Source organism: Eptatretus burgeri, chromosome 2, assembly GCF_056783735.1.
Source record: "Eptatretus burgeri isolate ZD-2024b chromosome 2, Ebu_testis_v1, whole genome shotgun sequence".
Lineage (NCBI taxonomy): Eukaryota > Metazoa > Chordata > Myxini > Myxiniformes > Myxinidae > Eptatretus > Eptatretus burgeri.
The window spans coordinates 155705693-155733192 of record NC_140962.1 but is presented as its reverse complement, the minus strand read 5'-3'; the positions used below and the strand labels follow the sequence as shown (position 1 = coordinate 155733192).

Sequence of the window (27500 nt, the reverse complement as noted above, 5' to 3'; positions counted from 1 at the left end):
ACCTGTACATCGTGTTCACAACTCCTTGATGTAAACCTTTAACACGGCGATCATCAATACCTTTACAAATAATCTGAGCGTCCAAACAGTGCACCTGTACCATTACACATCACCTGAGGCTGTACAGCCTGGTGTTGGCTTCACGGTTAAGGTGGCTGGCTTAACATCTTCGGGTCTTGAGTTTAAGCCCCCTGTCGCGTCATGAACACCAGGTGTGGTTGATTCGGCCCGTCATCCCTCCAAGGTCGGCAAAATGAGTACCAGTTTTCTGGAAACAGCGGCACAGCTGCGCTTCCAGTAAATGATGCAACGAGCAGCCATCGACTGCATACGAAATAACAACGTCCTGAGGCTACGAGATGTCTTGTTAAACACGAATCTAGCATAACACATTCCTCCTCTGTACACGTCACACCAAACCAAGATGCACACGACGCACTCACACCGGGGCCTTCACCCACACAATCATACCTACCATCTGAGCACTCGTATTACGATGACGCCATTTCAGAATCATATACCTTATAATGTGTTGTTTGTGCAACGTTCTGGTGATTCGGGTAAAGTACACTCATATCTACTAATGTCCTAATACCTGTTGCTGCATTTGAGCCTGGGAAGTAACTGCTGAGATCGATCTCGCTGGGTTCCTCCAGACATATCTTTGTTCTTCGTTCGTTTCACACATTTCTCTTTATTAATTATAATTCTTAACTTTTCTGTTCTTTTATCTCCTTTACTCTCCATTCCTCTCTTTTGTTATCGATCTCTCTCGGAAGAAGTGAATTCATGCAGAAAGTTTTCTATCAGGTTGACTTGGCTGCACCTGGATGAGTTTGAGGGCAGTGGAGTCACGGCTGAACCCCGAATCCTATCCAGGTTCCTCCTGATGGCTCCATCTTTGTCCTTTGCTTATTCGGGTTCCTTCTGAAGACTGCAATGCAGCATTTGGTCTTCTATTTAATTAGTGTGAGAAATTCCTGAGGTTATCCTGAAAACTTAATTGCTCAGTGGGCTGTTACTTCGTTAGCAATGAGGTCCTTGTTTTTGAGTCCCATTTTCAGTCAGAATATTTCACACTTGGCCCATACAGGAATTTATTCCTGTTTATTAAAAAAATTATATATATATATATATATATATATATATATATATATATATATATATATATATATATATATATATATATATATATATATATGTTGTTGTTCGTCTTTCGGCTGCTCCCGTCAGGGGTCGTCACGGCGGATCATCCGTTATGATCAGCATACCGATTTGGCATAGGTTTTACGCCGGATGCCCTTCCTGACACAACCCTGGTCACCCCTTACGACACAGGGATAAGGATTGGGTTTCACCATGATTCCGCGATGCCCTACACCCTCTAATAGCGCGGCCCAGCGCAGAGCTCCCGTCCTCAAGCGATCCTCCAACCCAAGCCTCCGAGTCGCCGGATTACAGGCGCACGCCACTACGCCCGGTATATATATATATATATATATATATATATATATATATATATATATATATATATATATATATATATATATATATATATATATATATATATATATATAGATACATACACACAAACACATCTCTTGGAGGGAACAACCAATCACCTCACCGAATCAACTATACCTAGTTGTGACTCGGACCTTTCATTGGATACCTCTGTCCTTCTGCCCTTTTACCTAAAAAAAAAAGCTGAATAAAGCTACAGGGTAAAAGCACTTTGCTGTTTCAAACCCTACTCAGGTAACTCCACAGTTGCAGACATTTACAAGTAGCACATACATGAGAATCTCAATGGGACAATCCCCGTTGTCTGCCAGACCGGTTTCTTCATCAGCGTAGACAGAAACGGGCTCCTCACCGAAGCTCCCAAACATGTACCATGTGCAACGCCGATAGCAATAATCATATAAACACCAAGACCCAAGCATGTCTCTCACCTGTAATTTTACTTGATCGAGTGAGCAATTCTGTCCACTGCACAGCAGCTCAATGGAAAGAGCAAACGAGTTATCGAATGCACCGAGTCGAGCAGTCGACACACCTCAAAAGGACCATGTCAGAAAGGGAAGTGAAGCACGAATGTCAATAAAAGCAAAGATATAAATGAAAATATAAATATGAAGAGGAATAACAGCTTAGAACTACAAGGCTCTAACAAAAATAAATAAACAAGTCTGGAGATGGCGATGGTTCACGAGCAATGTACACGGTTCGCCTTTTTATTTTTTGACTTTCGAGGGGACGCCACGGGCAAACTGGCGGGAATCGGGAAAAACGTAAATGATGAAAGTTGTAATACTCGAAGAGCACTACTTGCATACCAACTTTCATTCGAAACGGTTGAAAACCCTAGCTCGATGCCCAATTTATTGATTTTTTTGACATTTTCTAAGTTCGTGACCTTGTGATGAAAATGAAAAAAAAAAAAATCGAGCTCCGTGGGGCGATGCAGGTGCCATTGGGCGAACCAAATACCGAAACCCCTGCCAGATTCGACAAACCCCCTCGGAGAAGATGCAACTTGAAACTGGCTACCCCCTAAAAACAAGTTTTTTGGGCGTGGCTCCACCCATAATGGGCGCAGCACGCCCATTCTCAGGAAAACACAACTAGATCATGATACAAACCTCGCACCATAATTTTATCAAGATCGGATCAAAACCCACGGAGCTATTCTCGGGACCGACAGACAGACAGACAGACAGACAGACAGACAGACAGACAGACAGACAGACAGACAGACAGACACACACCCATAACGAATATAGTGGTCACTTACTGACTCATGAACCAATAATTTTTTATCCCCGCCACAGAAGGACGACGGAGGTCAAGTTTTCACCCATGTTTATCTGTCTGTTTTTGTTTGTTTGTATATCAATCGCCGAGAAGACACAATCTTAAACCGATCTTCATGAAACTTCACTGAATGGTGGAGTTCGTCATAAGCAAGAAGCCTATTGGTTTTGAGATCAAAAGGTCAACATAGGCCAAAGGTCATCACTTTTATCAAATTTCTAAAAAAAAAAATCAAAAAAAAATCTATTTTCATTCAGTCGACTGGAAATTTGAACAGGGTTTGCATTTCAGGTTACTGAATTCAATCAATTATTTTTGAAGTCAACATAGGTCAAAAGCTCAACAACTTAGGTGGAATTTTTCAAAATCATCAATTTTCATCCCAATGACTTGAAATTTTAAGAGGATTTGCAGATCAGGTTTACTGAATTCAACCACCAATTATTTTAAAGTTCAAATTTGCTTTTGGGATTTTGCAAGTATAGTGCTCTGCACAACGTCCTTCTTGTTTGTTTGTCTGTCTGTCTGTGAGCAGAATATCTTTAAAAGTTGTGCACGGATTTGAACGAAACTTGGTGGACAGATTGCATGAGTGACAAGGATGAATTGTTTCGATTTTTATGAAGATCCGAATCTGGTTACGAGAATTTTTACATTTTTAAAAAGTGATTCTTCACCATTGAGAGATGGCATCAAAAACAACATAGAGCATGACATTTCAAAATGTTGTGGACGAGTTATGACAAAACATGGTGGATAATTTGGTTCTGTGACAAGAAGAAGCCGATTCGATTTTGGTTCAGGTCTGGATCCAGATCCGGCCCATCATTGGGATACAAAACGTAAACTGTTCATCTTGGTGGAGCTATGTGTTCTTCCGAGTGCCACTCCAGTTATTAGCCCCCATTGAACTTAGTCCGAAACGGGGCTTATGGATTGAGTCTCGTCTCTCCGTCCGCAGCAATATATCGGATATATTTGGACCGATTTTGTTCAAACTTGGCAAAAAGACAACTCATGATGATAGACATGAGCATATCATTTTGTTACGCGATTTGATCAAAGATGGCCGACTGGCAGCCATTTTAGTTGTAAAAATCCTGATGTCGAATACATCCTCAACCATTACTCGGAAATGCATTTACCGATCTTGTTCAAACATGGCACACAGATAAGGAATGATGGCTTACATGTGCAAGTCGTTCTTTTTCGAGATCACATCCAAGATGGCCGACTGGCAACCATTTTGTTACCTAAACGTGTCCCAACTATTTCTTGAACATCCATGGTCCGATTTTATTCAAACTTGGCACAAGCACAGTACATGATGGCATATACATGCACCTCACTTTATTTTGCGATCTGATCAAAGATGGCCTACTGGTAGACTTGCAGCCATTTTAGTTGTAAAAAAAAAACAACTTGTAGTTGTTTAGTTGCTTGGCTGAGGTATGCTCTCTACCAAGTGCCGTTCTAGTTTTTTCCATTGACATTAGGCTCATGGAGGAACTTGTTCTGAAATCACATACAGGACAAGGCCATAAGGAGACATCGACGTACTTTTACGTGAATTACACAGACATTACTAGACGAAGAACAAGCACATGTGATATGGGGGTTTGAACCTGTGTTCACCCATGTCATGAGCCAGGGATTCAGATGGGAACACCAACACACCGAGCCAATGAATGACAATATGATTGTGTGCTGTGGGAACCAGAACTCAGTGGGAGATGAAGGTGTCCTGATTGCAAAGTATCACCAATAAGAGAAGATTTCAGCATCATCTGCAATCCCTCAACTTCTTCAACTTCATATTGTCCTCCACAACGAAGAACTGATCAGATCGGATCGACCGGACCGTCCTCCATGGACATGTATGGTGTGAGCTCAAGGTTGAACTTTGAAAGACTTTCTTGATCGGACAATAGCATGTTGCATATTGAGAACAGAAAAATGTGCGGATTGGTCTTCGGATGATGGTAAAGGTGGATCTTGCTGTCGAACTTATCTCTTTCTCAAGACTTGAGGATGTAGAACCCAATGACGGTAAGATTACATTTCATACCTATCATGGTGTTGGCGCCACATCATATGTGGAGTGGACTTTGACATCGATCACAGAGGGCTCGGTTAAGCTAATGTTCCTGCAGCAAGAATAAGGGACAGATGGAAAGAGACGATGATGACATTTGCAGAAGACAAAGTGAACAGCTGACGTACACACCATAGGCTCCAACAAGTGCTTAGCAGCATAGATAGCACTCCAATAAAACCATTGACAGATATTTTGCTGCACAGGTAAGATTGTGAGAACAAGAAGAACAAGAAGAACAACAAAAGGTGACCAGTCAAGGAAGGTGCTCCAGATTGAATCTTGTGTGGTTCTTCGTACGAGCCTGGTGATTGGTTAAAAATGAAAAATGGGTTTGCTATGCCCTCTGCTGTCATACCCATTGTGGGTTATCCTGCTCGGTGTTCCCATCTGAGCACTTATATGACGACGATGCAATGCCAGAATCACATCCCGTATACTGTGTTGTCTGTGCACTGTCCTGGTGCTTCGGGTAAAAGTACACTCGTATCTCCTCATGTCCTAATATTCGGGTCCAAGTACTGCACCCTGATAAAGATGTACAGGGTCTTCCACGAGCCTCTACCTTTTGTAATCCAACGTAGATCTTAGTTGCGTGTTCCTTGAATTAATGCGTAGGATCGGAATGAAAAGGTAACTGTTATTTTCATCAAAATACATCAAAAGGTTAAGCACTAATTCTCTACTTGATCTAAAAGGTCAAGATCTGAGAGCAAAGGGTTGTTTTTTTGCCATCATCAGATCACTTTTACAAATGTCGAAGCTTGATCGTGTGACAAAGTAGACCTTGGCTGGATGATGACGATGATTCCTCCCCCCGACGTGACCCTATCACGGTGGACAGGTTCAGCAAAGTGAATCTCAGGTGAAGAACACGAAGCCGTACGAAAGGCGATAACCCAAGTGGGAGCTTCTCCACCTGTTCCGTGAGATATTCTTGCTGTCCCTCGGTGGAGAGCGTTGCCTGGTGACCGATGCACAGTACGGTGGCGATTGTTTTCTCTTCTTCTTCTTTCTTTTCGGGATGCACAGCATTCCCAGACGAAATGACGTGCCAGGCAAGCCAAGGGCGGGCTTCGGAGCCGGGCGGTGCCCCCCGACGCACACAGCTGGCGAGCCTGGCGCATGAGCTAGAGGATCACGATGTCCGAGCTGTGTGCGAAGCGCTCTCGTGGCCGGGCAGGTAGTCGTGACGCCAGGAGAAACGTCTTGGGGAACCCAAGGGGTTGGAGTTCAGGTGGCTTGCAACGTGTGACCTTCCAGGGTGTTCCAGGGAAAAAAAGAGGAGCCACCACTGATCACCACTAGACGGACCATATGATGAAGGGGCTTCACTGTGGGAGGATTTGACGGTGAATGGAATCGTTATGGAACGACAGGTGAGGACAAGGTGAGTGTGGATGTGACGGACATGATTGCACAACTCTTCCTCTCGAGCTAATGTCGACCAAGTCTCGATGATCTTTCCCTCTGGTCATCCCAACTACCCTGAACGTTCTCATACTCTTCTCGTGCGATCGTTCGACTCGTTTCCACGAAGTTGCTTTGAAACATTTGAATTGCGAGGCACCAAGAAAACGACCTGTTGTCGTGGATAATTAGCTTGCTGATATTAGATTGTTCATTAGAAACCCAGCAGGTTCACTAATGACCTTGAGGGAGGGTGTAATCTGCGTGCTGTGCTTTGCAGGTGGTGCGAGTTCGCCCTCTTTTGGCAACAATGCCCTTAAGGGGATATGAAACGCCCTGAGGGCTTGCGTTACCTTGTCATGTGCTTTAAAATGTCATCTCTGAAAAGCCGTCTACAAATTACATCCACTTCACCATGAAAATATTAATCTTCCACTTTCGTCTGAGATCCAAGTACAATGTTTCCTTCGCAATGTATCTCGCACGAATAGCCCTGCACCCCTCGAGTGGGCTGTACACTCCGCTGCACAGGCCGTGGCCATCTTGTGAATATATCGTTCGCTGTGCAATGTCGAGGATCATGGAGGAGTTGGAACACAGGACGTGACAGAACGATAAGAACAGCAGAAATAGATGGGGGGGAGGGGTTGGGGGAGGGGTTACTAACTGCAGGGTTTAGGGACAAGATAGAGGGAGACTTGAACGAATGAGGGGTATGGGAGGATGCACAAGGTGGACGAGATGGACACAACCCACAGAAGTGGAATGAAAACTGGACATTTGGAAAGAGGTGGGTTTGGGAGCGGGTGGGGTTAACGGGGGTAGAAAAGATCATGGTTTTGGATGGGGCATGGCCTAAGATGGAGAACCACAACTGTCTTGAAGATTTGGAGGGAAGAATGTGATTGAAGAGGCTGTGGAAGTTGGCTTCACAGGTGGGGAAACAAAGAGGAACGAATGATTTGAGGCCAGCAGTGATCCTGGTTTTAGGTCGTTTTACCAGAATAGGGTTACACCCTGCAGAAACCTGGGGGGGGGGGAGGAGGGCGTAGAGCACGGAAAGGGATAGTAGGGTGCGACACCAAATAGGAGGCGGTAGAAGACAGAGAGACCACCGACTTGTCTGTAATGTGAAAGTGATAGACCCAGAGATTCAGCTTCATCTCGGGAATTCCAATAAGCTTGAGATTCGGACATGTTTATCCCCACATTAGGCTGTGCACCAGGAGAATTGGCCGCGCGCCCCTCAGACAGGCCGAGCGCCCCTCAGACAGGCCATGTATAACTTATCTGGTTTCCCCCATATTCCTTTGTTATCCCATCTTGCGCAGGAGACAGAAAAAGTGAGTCTCCACTCAACTGCAAGAAAAACGTACACTGCATCAAACTGAAAGGTAAGAAGAAACTTTTGGGAAGGGCGAAATGTTTAACATCACACTATTGAAGTGAACAAGAAAACGAATTCTCATGACAAAAACAATGAGATAATACCTTCAAATTTCAATCTCCAAAACGAAGAGTCGACTTCCTCAAAGTTCCAAAATGTGATTCCAATTTATTATAGTTGGGCGTTCCTCGCGTCTGCCTTATGTGATCAAACATTGATTGTAATTGTGCGTTCCTCACATATCCCAAGTGTGATCAAACTTGATCGGTGTTGTGTGTTCCTCACATCTTCCCATGGTCATACATTGATCATAGTTGTGCGCTCCTCACATCTCCCTAATGTGATCAAACATGGATCGTAGTTATGCGTTCCTCATTTTTCCCTAATGTGATCAAACATTGATCGTAGTTGTACACTTCTCACATCTCCCATGCGTTCAAACATTGTTTGTAGTTGGCCGTTCCTCGCATCCCTTTCGTGCAATCAAACATGGGTGATAGTTGTGCGATCGTCACTTCTTCCATACGTGTAACAACATTGATTGTAGTTGTGCTTCTCTCACATCTCCCGAGTGTGAACAACATGGATTGTGGTTGTGTATTCCTCACATATCCCTCGTGTCATCAAGCATGGATCATAGTTATGCGTTGCTCATATCTTCCTTGTGGGATCAAACATGGATCGTAGTTGTGCAATCCTCTCATATTCCATATGTGATCTAACATTGATTGCAGTCGTGCATTTCTCACATCTGCAGAGGATGAACAACCATGGATTATAGTTGCGCATTCCTCACATGTCCCTTATGTGATCAAAATGGATTGTAGTTTTGCATTCCTCAAATCTCTCTTTTGCGATCAAACATGGAATGTAGTTGTGTCTTTACCTCACATCTTCTTAATGTGATCAAACATGGATCGTAGTTGTGCATTCCTCATTTTTCCCTAATGTGAAACATTCATCGTAGTTGTGCGTTCCTCAGATCTCCCATGTGTTCAAACATTGTTCCTAGTTGGGGGATTCTCACATCTTCCATTTGTGAACCAACATTGATTGCAGTTGTGCATTCCTCACATCTACCGAGGATAAACGAACATGGATTGTAGTTGTGCATTCCTCACATATCCCGAGTGTGACCAAACATGGATTGTGGTTGTGTATTCCTCACATATCCCTTGTGTCATCAAACATGGATCATAGTTATGTATTGCTCATATCTTCCTTGTGGGATCAAACATGGATCGTAGTTGTGCGATCTTCACATCTTACATATGTGATCCAACATTGATTGCAGTTGTGCATTCCTCATGTCATCAAACTTGGGATGTAGTTGTGCATTCCTCACATCTCTCTTGTGTGATCAAATATGGAATGCAAGTGAGTGTTCCTCACATCTACCTGATGTGATCAAACATGCATTATCATTGCACGTTCCTCATATCTCACTTGTGTGAGCATCGTAGTTGTGTGTTCCTCATATCTCCCTTTTGTGATCAAACATTGTTCGTAGTTGTGCTTTCCTCATATCCCCCAAGTGGGAAAAACATGGGTCATCGTGGTTGTGCGTTTTTCACATCTACCAAATCAAACATGGATCGAAGTTGTCTGCTCCTCACATTTCCCTTGTGTAATCAAACATTGATCATAGCTATAAGATCCTCACTTTTCCCTCGTGTGATCCAACGTAGATCATAAATGTGTGTTCCTCACACATCCCTGGTGTGATCAAACATGGGTCAGAGTTGTGCGTTCCTCAAATCGCGCTGGTGTGATCAAACATGGATCGTAGTTGTGCGTTTCTCATTTCTCCTATACACGATCAAATATGGATCGTAGTTGTGTGTTTCTCATATCTCCTGTATACGATCAAACATGGATCGTAGTTGTGTTTTCCTCATATTTCCCCAACGCGATGAAGAATTGATTGTGTGGTGTTGGATAGCCTGGTGTTGGCGCAGTGGTTAGGGCAGCGGTTTGGGATCCAAAAGGTCCTGAGTTCAAGCCCCGTTTGGCCACTGAATTAATACACCAGGGGGTTGACTCAGCCTGCCATCCTTCCGAGGTCGGCGAAATGAGTACCAGTGTACTGGGCCGGTGTATACCCCGGTTAAAATAGGTGTACCATATCCCTGTGTGTCGTAAGAGGCGACCAGGGTTGCATCAGGAAGGGCATCCGGCGTAAAAACCTATGCCAAATCTTTATGCAGGCAACAAAACGGATTTCCATACCGGATCGGTCGAGGCCCGGGCTACCAACGACCGCCACCGGTACTGTTGGTCAGCGGGGTACCGGTGGAAATTGTACTACTGCTGGGCGAAGGAAGAGAAGGAGATGGGGAAGGCGAGTCCAGAGGCAGTGGGAGAGGGGGAAGGTTAGAAGTGTGGAGGTGAGAGTTGGAACTCTGAATGTTGGGACTATGACTGGTAAACGGCGAGAGTTGGCTGATATGATGGAGAGAAGAAAGGTGGACATACTGTGTGTACAAGAGACCAAGTGGATGGGGAGTAAGGCTAGGAGCATTGGAGGTGGTTTCAAACTGTTCTACCATGGTGTGGATGGGAGGAGAAATGGTGTCGGGGTAATCCTGAAGGAAGATTATGTCAAGAGTGTATTGGAGGTGAGGAGAGTGTCGGACCGAGTGATGAGTGTGAAGTTGGAAATTGAAGGGGTGATGATGAATGTCATCAGTGCATATGCCCCACATATGGGGTGTGAGATGGAATATAAAGAAGATTTCTGGAGTGAGCTAGATTAAGTGGTGGAGAGTGTATCCAAGGAAGAAAGAGTGGTGATTGAAGCAGATTTCAATGGGCATGTTGGGGAAGGGAATAAAGAGGATGAGGAGGTGATGGATAGGTACGTTGTCAACGAGACGAATGTGAAAGGGCAAATGGTGGTAGATTTTGCAAAAAGAATGGAAATGGCAGTGATAAATACGTATTTCAAGAAGAAGCAGGAACACAGGGTGAGGTGCAAGAGTGGAGGAAAGTGCACACAGGTGGATTACATCTTAAGCAGGAGATGCAACCTGAAAGAGATTAGAGACTGTAAGGTTGTGGCAGGGGAGAGTGTAGCTCGATAGCATCGATTGGTGGTCTGTGGGATGATATTGGAGGTGGGGTTGAGGAAGAGAGTGAGGGCTGAACCAAGGACCAGATGGTGGAAGCTGAAGGAGGAAGACTGTTGCGTGAAATTTAGGGAGGAGGTGAGACAGGTGTTGGATGGTGGTAAAGAGTTGTGGGATGATTGGGCAACTACAGCAGAAGTGGTGAGGGAGATAGCGAGGAAGGTACTTGGTGTGATATCTGGAGAGAGGAAGGAAGATAAGGAGACTTGGTGGCGGAACGAGAAAGTACAGGAAAGTATAAGGAAGAAGGGGTTGGTGAAAAAGAAGTGGGATAGTCAGAGAGATGAAGAAAGTAGACAGGAGTACAAGGAGTGGCGGCGCAAGGCGAAGAGGAAGGTGGCAAAGGCTAAGGAAAAGGCATATGACGAGCTGTATGAGAAGTTGGATACAAAAGAAGGGGAAAAGAATTTGTACCGATTGGCCAGACAGAGGGACCGAGCTGGGAAGGATGTGCTGCAGGTTGGGGTGATAAAGGACGGAAATGGGAATGTGCTGACGAGCGAGGAGAGTGTGTTGAGAAGGTGAATGGAGTAGTTTGAGGAGCTGATGAATGAAGAAAATGAGAGAGAGAGAAGGTTGGAAGAGGTGGAGATAGTGAATCAGGAAGTGGGGTGGATCAGTAAGGATAAAGTGAGGACTGCTATGAAGAAGATGAAAAGTGGAAAGGCGGTTGGCTCAGATGATATACCAGTGGAGGCATGGAAGTGTTTAGGAGAGATGGCAGTGGGGTTGTTTACCAGATTGTTTAATAAAGTCTTGGAAAGCGAGAGGATGCCTGAAGAGTGGAGAGAAAGTGTACTGGTTCCGATTTTTAAGAATAAGGGTGATGTGCAGAGCTGTGGTAATTACAGAGGTATAAAATTGTTATATAAAAGGTATAAATTACAGAGGTATAAGCCAAGGATCGACTCTGAGCCCTTTCTGTTTGCAATGGTGACGGACAGGTTGACGGACGAGATCAGACTGGAGTCCCCATGGACTATGATGCTCGCGGATGACATCATGATCTGTAGGGAGAGTAGGGAGCAGGCTGAGGCGAGCCTTGAGAGGTGGAGGTACGCACTGGAGAGAAGGGGAATGTTAGTCAGTAGGAGTAAGACGGAGTACATGTGTGTAAATGAGAGGAAGGGTGGTGGTACGGTTCGGTTGCAACGAGTTGAGGTGGGGAAGGTGAATGGGTTTAAATACTTGGGATCAACTGTCCAAAGTAACGGAGAGTGTGGTAGAAAAGTGAAAAAGAGAGTGCAGGCAGGATGGAGTGGTTGGAGAAGAGTTGCAGGAGTGATTTGTGACAGAAGGGTAGCTGCAAGAGTGAAAGGGAAAGTATACAAGACGGTAGTGAGACCAGCTATGTTGTATGGTTTGGAGGCGATGGCGCTGACAAAAAAGACAGGAAGCGGAGATGGAGGTGGCAGAGTTAAAGATGCTGCGATTTTCATTGGGAGTGAAGAGGATGGATAGGATAAGGAATGAGTATATTAGAGGGACAGCGCAGGTAGGACGGTTTGGAGACAAAGTGAGAGGCGAGATTGAGATGGTTTGGACATGTGCACAGGAGGGAAGCGCAGTATATCGGGAGAAGGATGCTGAGGATGGAGCCGCCAGGCAGGAGGAGAAGAGGAAGGCCAAAGAAGACGTTCATGGATGCGGTGAGGGCGGACATGCGGGTGGTTGGAGTGTCAATGGTAGATGTGGAGGATAGAGCGAAATGGAGACGGATGATCCGCTGTGGCGACCCCTAACGGGAACAGCCAAAATAAGAATAAGAAGAAGAACATGAATAATTGATTGTAGTTGTGCGTTCCTCATATCTCCCTTGTGTGAACAAACATACATTGTCGTTGTGAGTTCCTCATATCTCCCTTGTGTGATCAAACATTGTTTGGAGTTGTTTGTTCCTCACATATCCCGAGTGTGATCAAACATGGATTGTCGTAAGGCGTTCCTCGCATTTCTCTGGTGGAATCAAACATGAGTCATAGATGTTCGATCCTCACATATTCCATATGTGATCCAACATTGATTGTAGTTGTGCCTCTCTAAGATCTCCCGGGTGTGAACAACATGAATTGTACTTGTGCGTTCCTCACATATCCCTCGTGTCATCAAACGTGGATCATAGTTATGCATTGCTCATATCTCCCTCATGTGATCAAACATTGTTCGTCGTTGTACATTCCTTATATTTCCTTCATGTGATGAAATATTGTTCGTAGTTGTGCGTTCCTCATATGATCAAACATTGATCGGAGTTGTGCATTCCTCACATCTCCCTAGTGTGATCCAACATTGATTGTGGTTGTGCTTTTCTCAATCTCCCGAATATGAACAAACATGGATCATAGTTGTGCGTTCCTCCCATCTCTCCACTGTGATCAAACATTGAATGTAGTTCTGTGTTCCTCTCATATCTCTGGTGTGATCAAACATGGATAGTAATTGTGTGTTCCTCAAATCTTCTGAGTTGTGATCAATCATGGTTCGCAGTCATGCATTCCTCGCATCGTTTTTTTTTGTTGTTGTTGTCGATCAGGATCATAGTTGTGTGATCGTCACTTCTTCCATAGGTGATCCAACATTGATTGTAGTTGTGTGTTCCTCAGGGATTCCTGATGTGATCAAACATGGATCGTAGTTGTGTGCTCGTCACTTCTCCCATGTGTGACCAATCATGGATCGTAGTTGTGCGATCGTCACTTCTTCCATAGGAGATCCAACATTGATTGCACTTGTGCTTCTCTCACATCTCCAGAGAGTGAACAAACATGGATCATAGTTGTGCGTTCCTTCCATCTCTCTACTGTGATCCAACATTGATCATCGTTGTGCAATCCTCACTTCTTCTTTGAGTGATCCAAAATTACTTGTGGCTATGCCTTCTTCACATACGCCTTTGTGTGATCAAACATTGATAGTAGTTGTGCGTTCCTCCTATCTCTCTACTGTGATCCAACATTGATTGTAGTTGTGCGTTCCTCCCATCTATCTACTGTGATCCAACATTGATCATCGTTGTGCAATCCTCACTTCTTCTTTGAGTGATCCAAAATTACTTGTGGCTATGCCTTCTTCACATACCCCTTTGTGTGATCAAACATTGATAGTAGTTGTGCAATCCTCACACCTCTCTCGTGTGGTCCAACATTAAATCATAGTTGTGCGTTCCTCGCATCAATTATTTGTTATCGAACATGGAACATAGTTGTGCATTATGCACACATCCCTAGTGTAATCAAGCATGGTTCGTAGTTGTGTGTTCCTCGCATCTCTTTCGTGCGATCAAACATGGATCGTTGGTGTGCGATCGTCACTTCTTCCATAGGAGATCCAACATTGATTGTACTTGTGCTTCTCTCACATCTCCCGAGTATGAACAAACATGGATCATTGTTGTGCGTTTCTCACTTCTCCCCCGTGTGATCAAACATGAATCCAAGTTGTGTTTTCCTCACATATTACTGGAGTGATCAAACATAGATCATAACTATGTGTTCCTCACATATTCCTGGTGTGATCAAACATGGATCGTAGTTGCGTGTTCCTCATATCTCCCTGATGAGATCCAAACGTGGGTCGTCGCCATCCGTTACTCAGATCTGCCTTTTGTGATCAAAGCTGGACCGTAGTTTTGTGTTCACGCACCGTTTGTAAAAGTGGTTTGTTTACAACCACAAGCGGTTGCCAAATTGCAGCAGGCAGAAATGTACCGCACGCTACAGAGCGCTTACGTCATAGCCAACTGTAAACAGTAAGCTCTGGTGCTTTCTTAGCAAACTTAAACCACATGCTCACATGAGCTGGAGCTGCGACTTCCACGATCTTGGGTCTTCGTGGTAATAACGGAGAGGAAGACAGAGACGGGAGAATACGACGACCTCGAGCAAGCCTTCCGAGGCCGCAGGAGGTGATGGTTTGCTACAGGGCATCCCCAGGGGCTCCCGAGCAGAGCAAACACAAGGCACAGACTCCTCGCAGTCCATTTGTATGCCAGTCATCTCGCCGTCTGCCGTCCCCGAGTCACAGCGTGAAGCGGACAGCAGACAGGCCTCGGAGAGGTACCGCAGGAGCACGCGCGCTCGCGCAGACGCGCGTTACCATGCTCACCCTGGGAATGCAGACACTGACACCGTTTGTTTGCTTTTGATTTGTTTATACTACAAAGAGGGGAGCTGCTTGTTCTCCGACAAAAGTGCTGCAATAAACACCGACTGTTGGTGAGAATATTTGTTTGGTCAAAGGCACTTGTAACAAAATGCTATGCAAATCATTTACCGACACGTCTTGTATACATTTACAGGTGAGAGACACTTAAATCACGGATGCAGTGAATAGTGGTGTACACCGAGCTTTAAAATGCATGTCCTTCACAAATCCAACTCCAATTTCAAGGATGAACACCTCATTTTGACTGGCGGTTCTGCACACTTGTGTACTGTGGTTTGAGGTAGTAAGTTGTATAGTTTTGAGGGGCTCTGACCCCCCCAACCCCTTGGGAAGCAACTATACAATCTACTGTCTTTCCCACGGTCACACACAGCTCAACATGGAAAACCGTCTCCAAAAGAGTCCATTTTCATGCTCAGCACGGTGGAGGTTGGGACGTGTTACCCCCTCGCCCAACCACCGCAGCCATATTTTGGGAAAAAGTTTGTGCAAAAATAAATAAATCATTCATTCCAAACATCTTATCAAATATAAAATACTGTACTCCATTTGAACATTGTATAACAAACCCACAAACAGTACAACAGCATACAATGCAACCATAAACAGGACAACAGCGCACAATAGCACACAATATAACAATAAAACAGTGTGCAATACAACCATAAAACAAAACTTGTCTCTGCCGGTACCGTTAAATGAAAAAAAACTCTAAGAATAACGAGAGTTCAAAGAACACCTAACCTCACACAGCCTTGAGAAAACGGACAGGGGAAGGGGTTTTTCAATTGTTTCTTTGCGTTTCCGAGCATAATCTGTATTAGCTTTGTTTGTGAACTTTGAATAACAGATGACATGGTAACCATTTGAATGGGTCAAACCATATGAGTAGCCATATGAATTGCCAATGGGTCAAACAGAACAATCCAGAGCTGAACCTTTTGCCAACTCTTCTCGGAGAAACTGACGATCTCGGAACGATCTTTGAGAAAAAGAACGCACTTAAACAAAGATAATTTGGATTTAATTAGCTCTGTGGTTGCATTGCTAGGCACCACCACTTTTGTCTCAATCTCGCTGTTCCCCGCTGTTAAAGCACGCAGCAAATTTAATTGGTCGAGAGGGCCTAAAATTCTGCTCAAGTACGACTAAACTGAAGGTTTCTGTCATTGAAAACAAGGTGATTCGTGTTCTTCAGTGTTCAAATGTATCATTCAATTGAAATAAAATAAAAGTTTTATCAGGCTTGAGAAAAACAAACAAACACAAAACAAGCCATTCAATCTGAAGTTTATCGCCGTCGATGCACCATCTTTTACACCACCTCTTTTAACACATTAAATTAGTTTTTGTGCCCGTTGCTTGTGTCCTTTATGCCATCCATAAAAAAAAAACAGTAAGTTTCCTATTTGGAATAATTTAAAATTTTGTTTGACAGACAGACTTGAGCAATTGCTCTATGGCAGCTGTGTGCACGCGTGCTCAGGATGAGATTCCGCACAATTTGCCATATTCAGAGCCAAAGTACTGCTAAACTGCAGGTTCATGTTCCGATTCCTGTTCTAAAGAGTTCAAAACATAAAATTAAATTCAATTAAAATGAAGTAGTTCCTCGATCATTGATCATTTGTCAGACAAAGACAAAGACAGACAGAGTGACTATATTGCTCAACTTAGTTTTGCACCAACACGTGCAGGGTACTAATAATAATAATAATAATAATAATAACAATAATAATATATTTAAGCTATTTAAGGCTTAAGAAGTCTATTATAGTCTGTCAAATGTGCTACAACCTTAAAACTTCATTATTGGTTACACAAGGTACCAGTGAAGAGTGCTGATGTAACAAAGAAACCAAGGACACAATTTTTCAATGGTTACCGATCACGCCGTTGTGCTGGTGGGTCCCTGGGTTGAGGTAGTTGGTTGTATAGATGAAGAGGTGGTTCAGGTTGACCCTTTGGAGTAACCTATACAGCCAACTGCCTTCCCCAGGGCCTCACATGTTCATAATCGTTAATCGTTATAACTCGTCTGTCATCGTAAAAGTTAGAAAATAGGAATTTAAATAAAAAACATTGATAAAAGGAAGAAAAAAAAGGTGGGAGGGAGAAATAAAGAGTGTAGAGTAGGGGGAGGGTGGGTGAGGTAAGGGACATTTATAGGGCCACATGGACCATTGTATTGATACTTTCATTGTGACGTCATTCCACATCCGGTACGTCGGCTGTCCGCCATTACGGAGAAGAGTTGGAGGCAAGACCTAATTCGTCAAGCATAGAATAATTTGAAACAGTTTTAGAAGTCATGACTGTGCATTTAATAATATACCAATGATCATTTGTTTGTACGTATTTTTGTTCGTTTCGCGTCTCCTCCAAAATAGCGGTCAACCAGGGAACAGTCCAGGTGTAGTGACGTCACGAAAAACTATCGATAACGATGGCCTTCGGTGATTAAAAATTGTATACCATAGATTGTGGGTTAATAGTGGAGGTTGCGATATGAGATGGTAGTGTACCAAGACCAAAGCCTGTTATCCTTGATGTTAACTGTTAAACTGAGTTTTGATATCACATCAGGGACATATAAATCTGGTATGAAAGAAATTATTTGGTATTTGCATTATATCCATTTTGATAGCAAGCTGCTCAAGGTGCCCCTCCCAAGGGGTGCAGTCGCAAGTGCCCTGAATTTGCAAGATCGAAATTTATGAATTGAAGATGATGTATTTGAATGACAGTCTTTCATTTGTGATTTTTGTAAGAGATTAAAGTACAGAAGGGCAAGGCACACAATCATGAAGAATGAACTCCTGCAACAAGGGAATAGAATAGAGTCGACCACTGCATTTAGTGGACGAGCATCACACGTAGGCTAGAGCAAGTGGTGCAGGTACATTATTCCAACCAAAAGGTTGGAATATTAATTAAGTGAACCAGCTGGGTTTTATGCGCAATCAAACAGTGATGTGGAAGCTCTCCTGAAACGAACTCAACTTCTTGAACCTTTAGAATCCAAATCCCTAATCCATCCATTGGGACCACTCTGGAGAGCGTTGGTCTCTGCAGACTGCCCCAGCAGTCTCTGTGGCTATTGGGCACAATCCTGGAAAGGTCACCACAATGACACAGGATACCAGCAAGCTGGTACTCATTTTGTTGATTTCAAAAGGATGAGAGGCAGAGTCAACCCCACCTGGTATTAATTCAATAGTCAAGTGGGACTTGAACTCAGGATCATAGGATCCCAAGCCCACCACCCTAACAATTAAGCAAACACCAGGCATAAATCCCTTATGCTGCTGCTTTATTTGAACCCACAACCTTTGAGATACTCATCCAGTGTCCGCACCGAAAAGGAAGCACTGTATATACCCGAGTGTTGCGAAAATTCCTCCGCGCCTGAATACATGATGTCGTTGCACTCAGAACTGACGCGTCTCAGATGTATTGTGCTCAATTATCGCCTTTGGGATATGGCGTGGGCTGCGTGGGCAGATTAAAGCTTTTTCCTGGATCTCCTCTTCCTTGTAAAACCACTCCAGAGACAAGTTCGTTCGAAATTTGCTCTTCGGTAGGGCCAACTTGACAGCATTGTGAGGCTCCCTGATCGCCAAAATGGACCAAGTTACACACAGAGATGTAAAGGATGGGGGTGAGAGGGAAGCCATTCAACATGATAGATCACCTGCCCTTGCAGGTAAAACCAGTGAAACAAATAAGCGACAAATGTTCACGTCATACACTCATTTATTAGCATGTATCAAGTCACCTGTCATGTGACCAATGCACGTGATACCAGTCATGCAGGTTGTGTGGTTTGCGTTTGCTTCCAATACAAACACTTCATATGAATGAGAGATAGGAAGAAAGATATTTTATAATCTCATCCGATGTAGAGTAATTTTAACAAACAAATAATAATTTCTAATCGTTGCGATGTCTCTCTTGAAATGCCAGTCCTTGTTTTGTTCAAATCTTTAACATTTTTAATCAGACTCTTCACATACCCGTGGGAACGAACAACACATAAAACAACACCAAAAGTAACGATGTGAGCAATTCCAACAGAAATAAAACATAAAACTCTTTGATACCGTTGAAAAATAATCAATCCTTATCCCACGGTCAAGATCGTATATGGTATCATTTTTTTGAGTGGACCTTTGGGCCAACACCATGGTGAGATTCCACATTTCATGTTTTGGTTGAGTGAAAGATACACCACCTTACCTTGGTAAGATCACTGGTCATAGCTCATTTAATGGTGAGACTAACAGGTGGTCCATTCAGATGAGTTGTACACATGTTCATCGTATCAAGGCAACAGCCTTGAAGGTACTGATGCAGGTGCATTCGCCTCAATAGGACAGATATCATTCATAATCTCGTTCATGTCTTGGATAAATATTTGGATCTGATACAAGACAAGTAAATACATGGATTTGATATAAAAAACAAGGTATGTAAATATATGGATCTGATAAAACAACCATACAGGTTAATATGAGCGATATATCAACCCATGTAAATACATGGATCTGATATAACAATAATATATGTAAATATATGGATCTGAAAAACAATACATACATGGAAATATATGGATCTGATACAACAATACATACATGTAAATATATGGATCTGATATAACAATACATAAAAATGTATGGATCTGATACAACAATACATACAGGAAACTATATGGATCTGATATAACAACAATACATGTAAATATATAGATCTGATATAACAACAAGACATGTAAATGTATGGATCCGATATAACAATACATACATGTAACTATATGGATCTGATACAACAATACATGAAACTATATGGATCTAATACAACAATACATATATGAACCTATATAGAACTGATATAACAATACATATAACTACATGGATCCGATATAACAATGCATAAATGAACCTATATGGATCTGATACAACAACAATACATGTACCTATATCGATCTGATATAACAACAATATATGTAAATATATGGATCTGATACAACAATACATACATAGAACTATATGGATCTGATATAGCAATAAACATAAATATATGGATCTGATGCAACAATACATGCAACTATATGGCTCTGATATAACAATACATACATGGAAATATATGGATCCGATACAACAATAATACATGTAACTATATGTATCTGATATAACAACAACACATGTAACTATATAGATCTGATATAACAACAATACATGTAAATATATGGATCTGATATAACAACAATACATGTAAATGTATGGATCTGAAATAACAATAGATATATAGAACGATATGGATCTGATATAGCAATACACATAAATATATGGATCTCATGCAACAATACATGCAACTATATGGCTCCGATATAACAATACATGCATGGAAATATATGGATCTGATTTTACAATAATACATGTAACTATACGGATATGATATAACAATAATACATGTAACTATATGGCTCTGATATAACAATACATACATGGAAATATATGGATCTGATTTTACAATAATACATGTAACGATATGGATATGATAACAATAACACATGTAACGATATGTATCTGATACAACAACAATACACGTAACAATATGGATCTGATATAACAACAATACATGTAAATATATGGATCTGATATAACAACAATACATGTAAATATATGGATCCGATATAACAACAATACATGTAAATGTATGGATCTGATATGACAATACATACATGTAACTTTATGGATCTGATATAACAACAATACATGTAAATATATGGATCTGATATAACAACAATAAATGTAACTATTCGGTTCTGATATAACAACAATACATGTAAATGTATGGATCTGATAACAATACATACATGTAAATATATGGATCTGATACAACAACAATACATGTAAATGTATGGATCTGATATAACAATACATACATTTAACTATATGGATCTGATATAACAACAATACATGAAAATATATGGATCTGATATAACAACAATACATGTAAATATATGGATCTGATATAACAACAATACATGTAAATATATGGATCTGATATAACAACAATAAATGTAACTATTCGGTTCTGATATAACAACAATACATGTAAATGTATGGATCTGATAACAATACATACATGTAAATATATGGATCTGATACAACAACAATACATGTAAATGTATGGATCTGATATAACAACAATACATGAAAATATATGGATCTGATATAACAACAATACATGTAAATATATGGATCTGATATAACAACAACACATGTAAATGTATGGATCTGATATAACAACAATACATGTAAATGTATGGATCTGATACAACAACAATACATGTAAATATATGGATCTGATATAACAACAATACATGTAAATATATGGATCTGATATAACAACAATACATGTAAATATATGGATCTGATATAACAACAATACATGTAAATATATGGATCCGATTCAACAACAATACATGTAACTACATGGATCCGATAACAATGCATACATGAACCTATATGGATCTGATATAACAACAATACATGTACCTATATGGATCTGATATAACAATACATGTAAATATCTGGATCTGATACAACAATAAATACATAGCACTCTTTGGATCTGATATAGCAATACACATAACTATGGATCTGATGCAACAATACATGCAACTATATGGCTCTGATATAACAATACATACATGCAAATATATGTATCTGATATAACAACAATACATGTAACTATATGGATCTGATATAACAACAATACATGTAAATATATGGATCTGATATAACAACAATAAATGTAACTATTTGGTTCTGATATAACAACAATACATGTAAATGTATGGATCTGATAAAACAATACATACATGTAAATATATGGATCTGATATAACAACAATACATGTAACTATATGGATCTGATACAACAACAATACATGCAAATGTATGGATCTGATATAACAATACTTACATTTAACTATATGGATCTGATATAGCAACAATACATGTGAATATATGGATCTGATGTAACAACAATACATGTAAATATATGGATCTGATATAACAACAATACATGTAAATGTATGGATCTGATATAACAATACATACATGTAACTTTATGGATCTGATATAACAAAAATAAATGTAACTATTTGGTTCTGATGTAACAACAATACATGTAAATATATGGATCTGATATAACAACAATACATGTAAATATATGGATCTGATATAACAACAATACATGTAAATGTATGGATCTGATATGACAATACATACATGTAACTTTATGGATCTGATATAACAACAATACATGTAAATATATGGATCTGATATAACAACAATAAATGTAACTATTCGGTTCTGATATAACAACAATACATGTAAATGTATGGATCTGATAACAATACATACATGCAAATATATGGATCTGATACAACAACAATACATGTAAATGTATGGATCTGATATAACAACACATACATTTAACTATATGGATCTGATATAACAACAATACATGAAAATATATGGATCTGATATAACAACAATACATGTAAATATATGGATCTGATATAACAACAATACATGTAAATGTATGGATCTGATACAACAACAATACATGTAAATGTATGGATCTGATACAACAACAATACATGTAAATATATGGATCTGATATAACAACAATACATGTAAATATATGGATCTGATATAACAACTATACATGTAAATATATGGATCTGATATAACAACAATACATGTAAATATATGGATCCGATTCAACAACAATACATGTAACTACATGGATCCGATAACAATGCATACATGAACCTATATGGATCTGATATAACAACAATACATGTGAATATATGGATCTGATATAACAACAATACATGTAAATATATGGATCTGATATAACAACAATACATGTAAATGTATGGATCTGATAAAACAATACATACATGTAAATATATGGATCTGATACAACAATATATACATGTAAATATATGTATCTGATATAACAACAACACATGTAACTATATAGATCTGATATAACAACAATACATGTAAATATATGGATCTGATATAACAACAATACATGTAAATGTATGGATCTGAAATAACAATAGATATATAGAACGATATGGATCTGATATAGCAATACACATAAATATATGGATCTCATGCAACAATACATGCAACTATATGGCTCCGATATAACAATACATGCATGGAAATATATGGATCTGATTTTACAATAATACATGTAACTATACGGATATGATATAACAATAATACATGTAACTATATGGCTCTGATATAACAATACATACATGGAAATATATGGATCTGATTTTACAATAATACATGTAACGATATGGATATGATAACAATAACACATGTAACGATATGTATCTGATATAACAACAATACATGTAACAATATGGATCTGATATAACAACAATACATGTAAATATATGGATCTGATATAACAACAATAAATGTAACTATTTGGATCTGATATAACAATACATGTAAATGTATGGATCCGATATAACAATACATTCATGTAACTATATGGATCTGATATAACAACAAGACATGTAAATGTATGGATCCGATATAACAATACATTAATGTAACTATATGGATCTGATACAACAACAATACATGTAACGACATGGATCTGATATAACAATAAATACATGGATCTGATAGAACAACAATACATGTAAATATATGGATCTGATATAACAACAATACATGTAAATATATGGATCTGATATAACAACAATACATGTAAATATATGGATCTGATATAACAACAATACATGTAAATATATGGATCTGATATAACAACAATACATGTAAATATATGGATCCGATTCAACAACAATACATGTAACTACATGGATCCGATAACAATGCATACATGAACCTATATGGATCTGATATAACAACAATACATGTACCTATATGGATCTGATATAACAATACATGTAAATATCTGGATCTGATACAACAATAAATACATAGCACTCTTTGGATCTGATATAGCAATACACATAAATATATGGATCTGATGCAACAATACATGCAACTATATGGCTCTGATATAACAATACATACATGCAAATATATGTATCTGATATAACAACAATACATGTAACTATATGGATCTGATATAACAACAATACATGTAAATATATGGATCTGATATAACAACAATAAATGTAACTATTTGGTTCTGATATAACAACAATACATGTAAATGTATGGATCTGATATAACAATACATACATTTAACTATATGGATCTGATATAACAACAATACATGAAAATATATGGATCTGATATAACAATACATGTAAATATATGGATCTGATATAACAACAATACATGTAAATGTATGGATCTGATATAACAATACATACATGTAACTTGATGGATCTGATATAACAACAATACATGTAAATATATGGATCTGATATAACAACAATAAATGTAACTATTTGGTTCTGATATAACAACAATACATGTAAATGTATGGATCTGATAACAATACATACATGTAAATATATGGATCTGATACAACAACAATACATGTAAATGTATGGATCTGATATAACAATACATACATTTAACTATATGGATCTGATATAACAACAATACATGAAAATATATGGATCTGATAGAACAACAATACATGTAAATATATGGATCTGATATAACAACAATACATGTAAATGTATGGATCTGATATAACAACAATACATGTAAATGTATGGATCTGATACAACAACAATACATGTAAATATATGGATCTGATATAACAACAATACATGTAAATGTATGGATCTGATATAACAACAATACATGTAAATATATGGATCTGATATAAAAACAATAAATGTAACTATTTGGTTCTGATATAACAACAATACATGTAAATATATGGATCTGATATAACAACAATACATGTAAATGTATGGATCTGATATAACAATACATACATGTAAATATATGGATCTGATACAACAACAATACATGTAAATGTATGGATCTGATATAACAATACATACATTTAACTATATGGATCTGATATAACAACAATACATGAAAATATATGGATCTGATATAACAACAATACATGTAAATATATGGATCTGATATAACAACAATACATGTAAATGTATGGATCTGATACAACAACAATACATGTAAATATATGGATCTGATATAACAACAATACATGTAAATGTATGGATCTGATATAACAACAATACATGTAAATATATGGATCTGATATAAAAACAATAAATGTAACTATTTGGTTCTGATATAACAACAATACATGTAAATATATGGATCTGATATAACAACAATACATGTAAATGTATGGATCTGATATAACAATACATACATGTAAATATATGGATCTGATACAACAACAATACATGTAAATGTATGGATCTGATATAACAATACATACATTTAACTATATGGATCTGATATAACAACAATACATGAAAATATATGGATCTGATATAACAACAATACATGAAAATATATGGATCTGATATAACAACAATACATGTAAATATATGGATCTGATATAACAACAATACATGTAAATGTATGGATCTGATATAACAACAATACATGTAAATGTATGGATCTGATACAACAACAATACATGTAAATATATGGATCTGATATAACAACAATACATGTAAATGTATGGATCTGATATAACAACAATACATGTAAATATATGGATCTGATATAAAAACAATAAATGTAACTATTTGGTTCTGATATAACAACAATACATGTAAATATATGGATCTGATATAACAACAATACATGTAAATGTATGGATCTGATATAACAATACATACATGTAAATATATGGATCTGATACAACAACAATACATGTAAATGTATGGATCTGATATAACAATACATACATTTAACTATATGGATCTGATATAACAACAATACATGAAAATATATGGATCTGATATAACAACAATACATGTAAATATATGGATCTGATATAACAACAATACATGTAAATGTATGGATCTGATACAACAACAATACATGTAAATATATGGATCTGCTATAACAACAATACATGTAAATGTATGGATCTGATATAACAACAATACATGTAAATATATGGATCTGATATAAAAACAATAAATGTAACTATTTGGTTCTGATATAACAACAATACATGTAAATATATGGATCTGATATAACAACAATACATGTAAATGTATGGATCTGATATAACAATACATTAATGTAACTATATGGATCTGATACAACAACAATACATGTAACGACATGGATCTGATATAACAATAAATACATGGATCTGATATAACAACAATACATGTAAATATATGGATCTGATATAACAACAATACATGTAAATATATGGATCTGATATAACAACAATACATGTAAATATATGGATCTGATATAACAACAATACATGTAAATATATGGATCCGATTCAACAACAATACATGTAACTACATGGATCCGATAACAATGCATACATGAACCTATATGGATCTGATATAACAACAATACATGTACCTATATGGATCTGATATAACAATACATGTAAATATCTGGATCTGATACAACAATAAATACATAGCACTCTTTGGATCTGATATAGCAATACACATAAATATATGGATCTGATGCAACAATACATGCAACTATATGGCTCTGATATAACAATACATACATGCAAATATATGTATCTGATATAACAACAATACATGTAACTATATGGATCTGATATAACAACAATACATGTAAATATATGGATCTGATATAACAACAATAAATGTAACTATTTGGTTCTGATATAACAACAATACATGTAAATGTATGGATCTGATAAAACAATACATACATGTAAATATATGGATCTGATACAACAATATATACATGTAAATATATGGATCTGATACAACAATATATACATGTAAATATATGGATCTGATATAACAACAATACATGTAACTATATGGATCTGATACAACAACAATACATGCAAATGTATGGATCTGATATAACAATACTTACATTTAACTATATGGATCTGATATAACAACAATAAATGTAACTATTTGGTTCTGATGTAACAATACATGTAAATATATGGATCTGATATAACAACAATACATGTAAATATATGGATCTGATATAACAACAATACATGTAAATGTATGGATCTGATATAACAATACATACATGTAACTTTATGGATCTGATATAACAACAATAAATGTAACTATTTGGTTCTGATATAACAACAATAAATGTAACTATTTGGTTCTGATATAACAACAATACATGTAAATGTATGGATCTGATAACAATACATACATGTAAATATATGGATCTGATACAACAACAATACATGTAAATGTATGGATCTGATATAACAAT

The 27500-nt window shown here is 38.6% G+C and overlaps 1 protein-coding gene and 1 long non-coding RNA gene across 6 annotated transcripts in view; one reads left to right on the top strand and one right to left on the bottom strand.

The window, feature by feature from the left end:
- LOC147033650 (uncharacterized) overlaps positions 1-27500 on the top strand; it is a 62667-nt gene that overhangs the window by 10690 nt on the left and 24477 nt on the right. The window lies entirely within an intron of this gene.
- LOC147033649 (coiled-coil domain-containing protein 42 homolog) overlaps positions 18740-27500 on the bottom strand; it is a 58196-nt gene continuing 49435 nt past the window's right edge. For all 4 annotated transcript variants that reach the window (XR_015055581.1, XM_085871722.1, XM_085871724.1 and 1 more), the window contains one exon: positions 18740-19424. Coding sequence is in view for 3 of the 4 variants with exons in the window: in XM_085871722.1 (XP_085727848.1) it covers positions 19326-19424 (99 nt within the window). In the remaining variant the exon portion in view is untranslated. The remainder of the gene's footprint in view (positions 19425-27500) is intronic.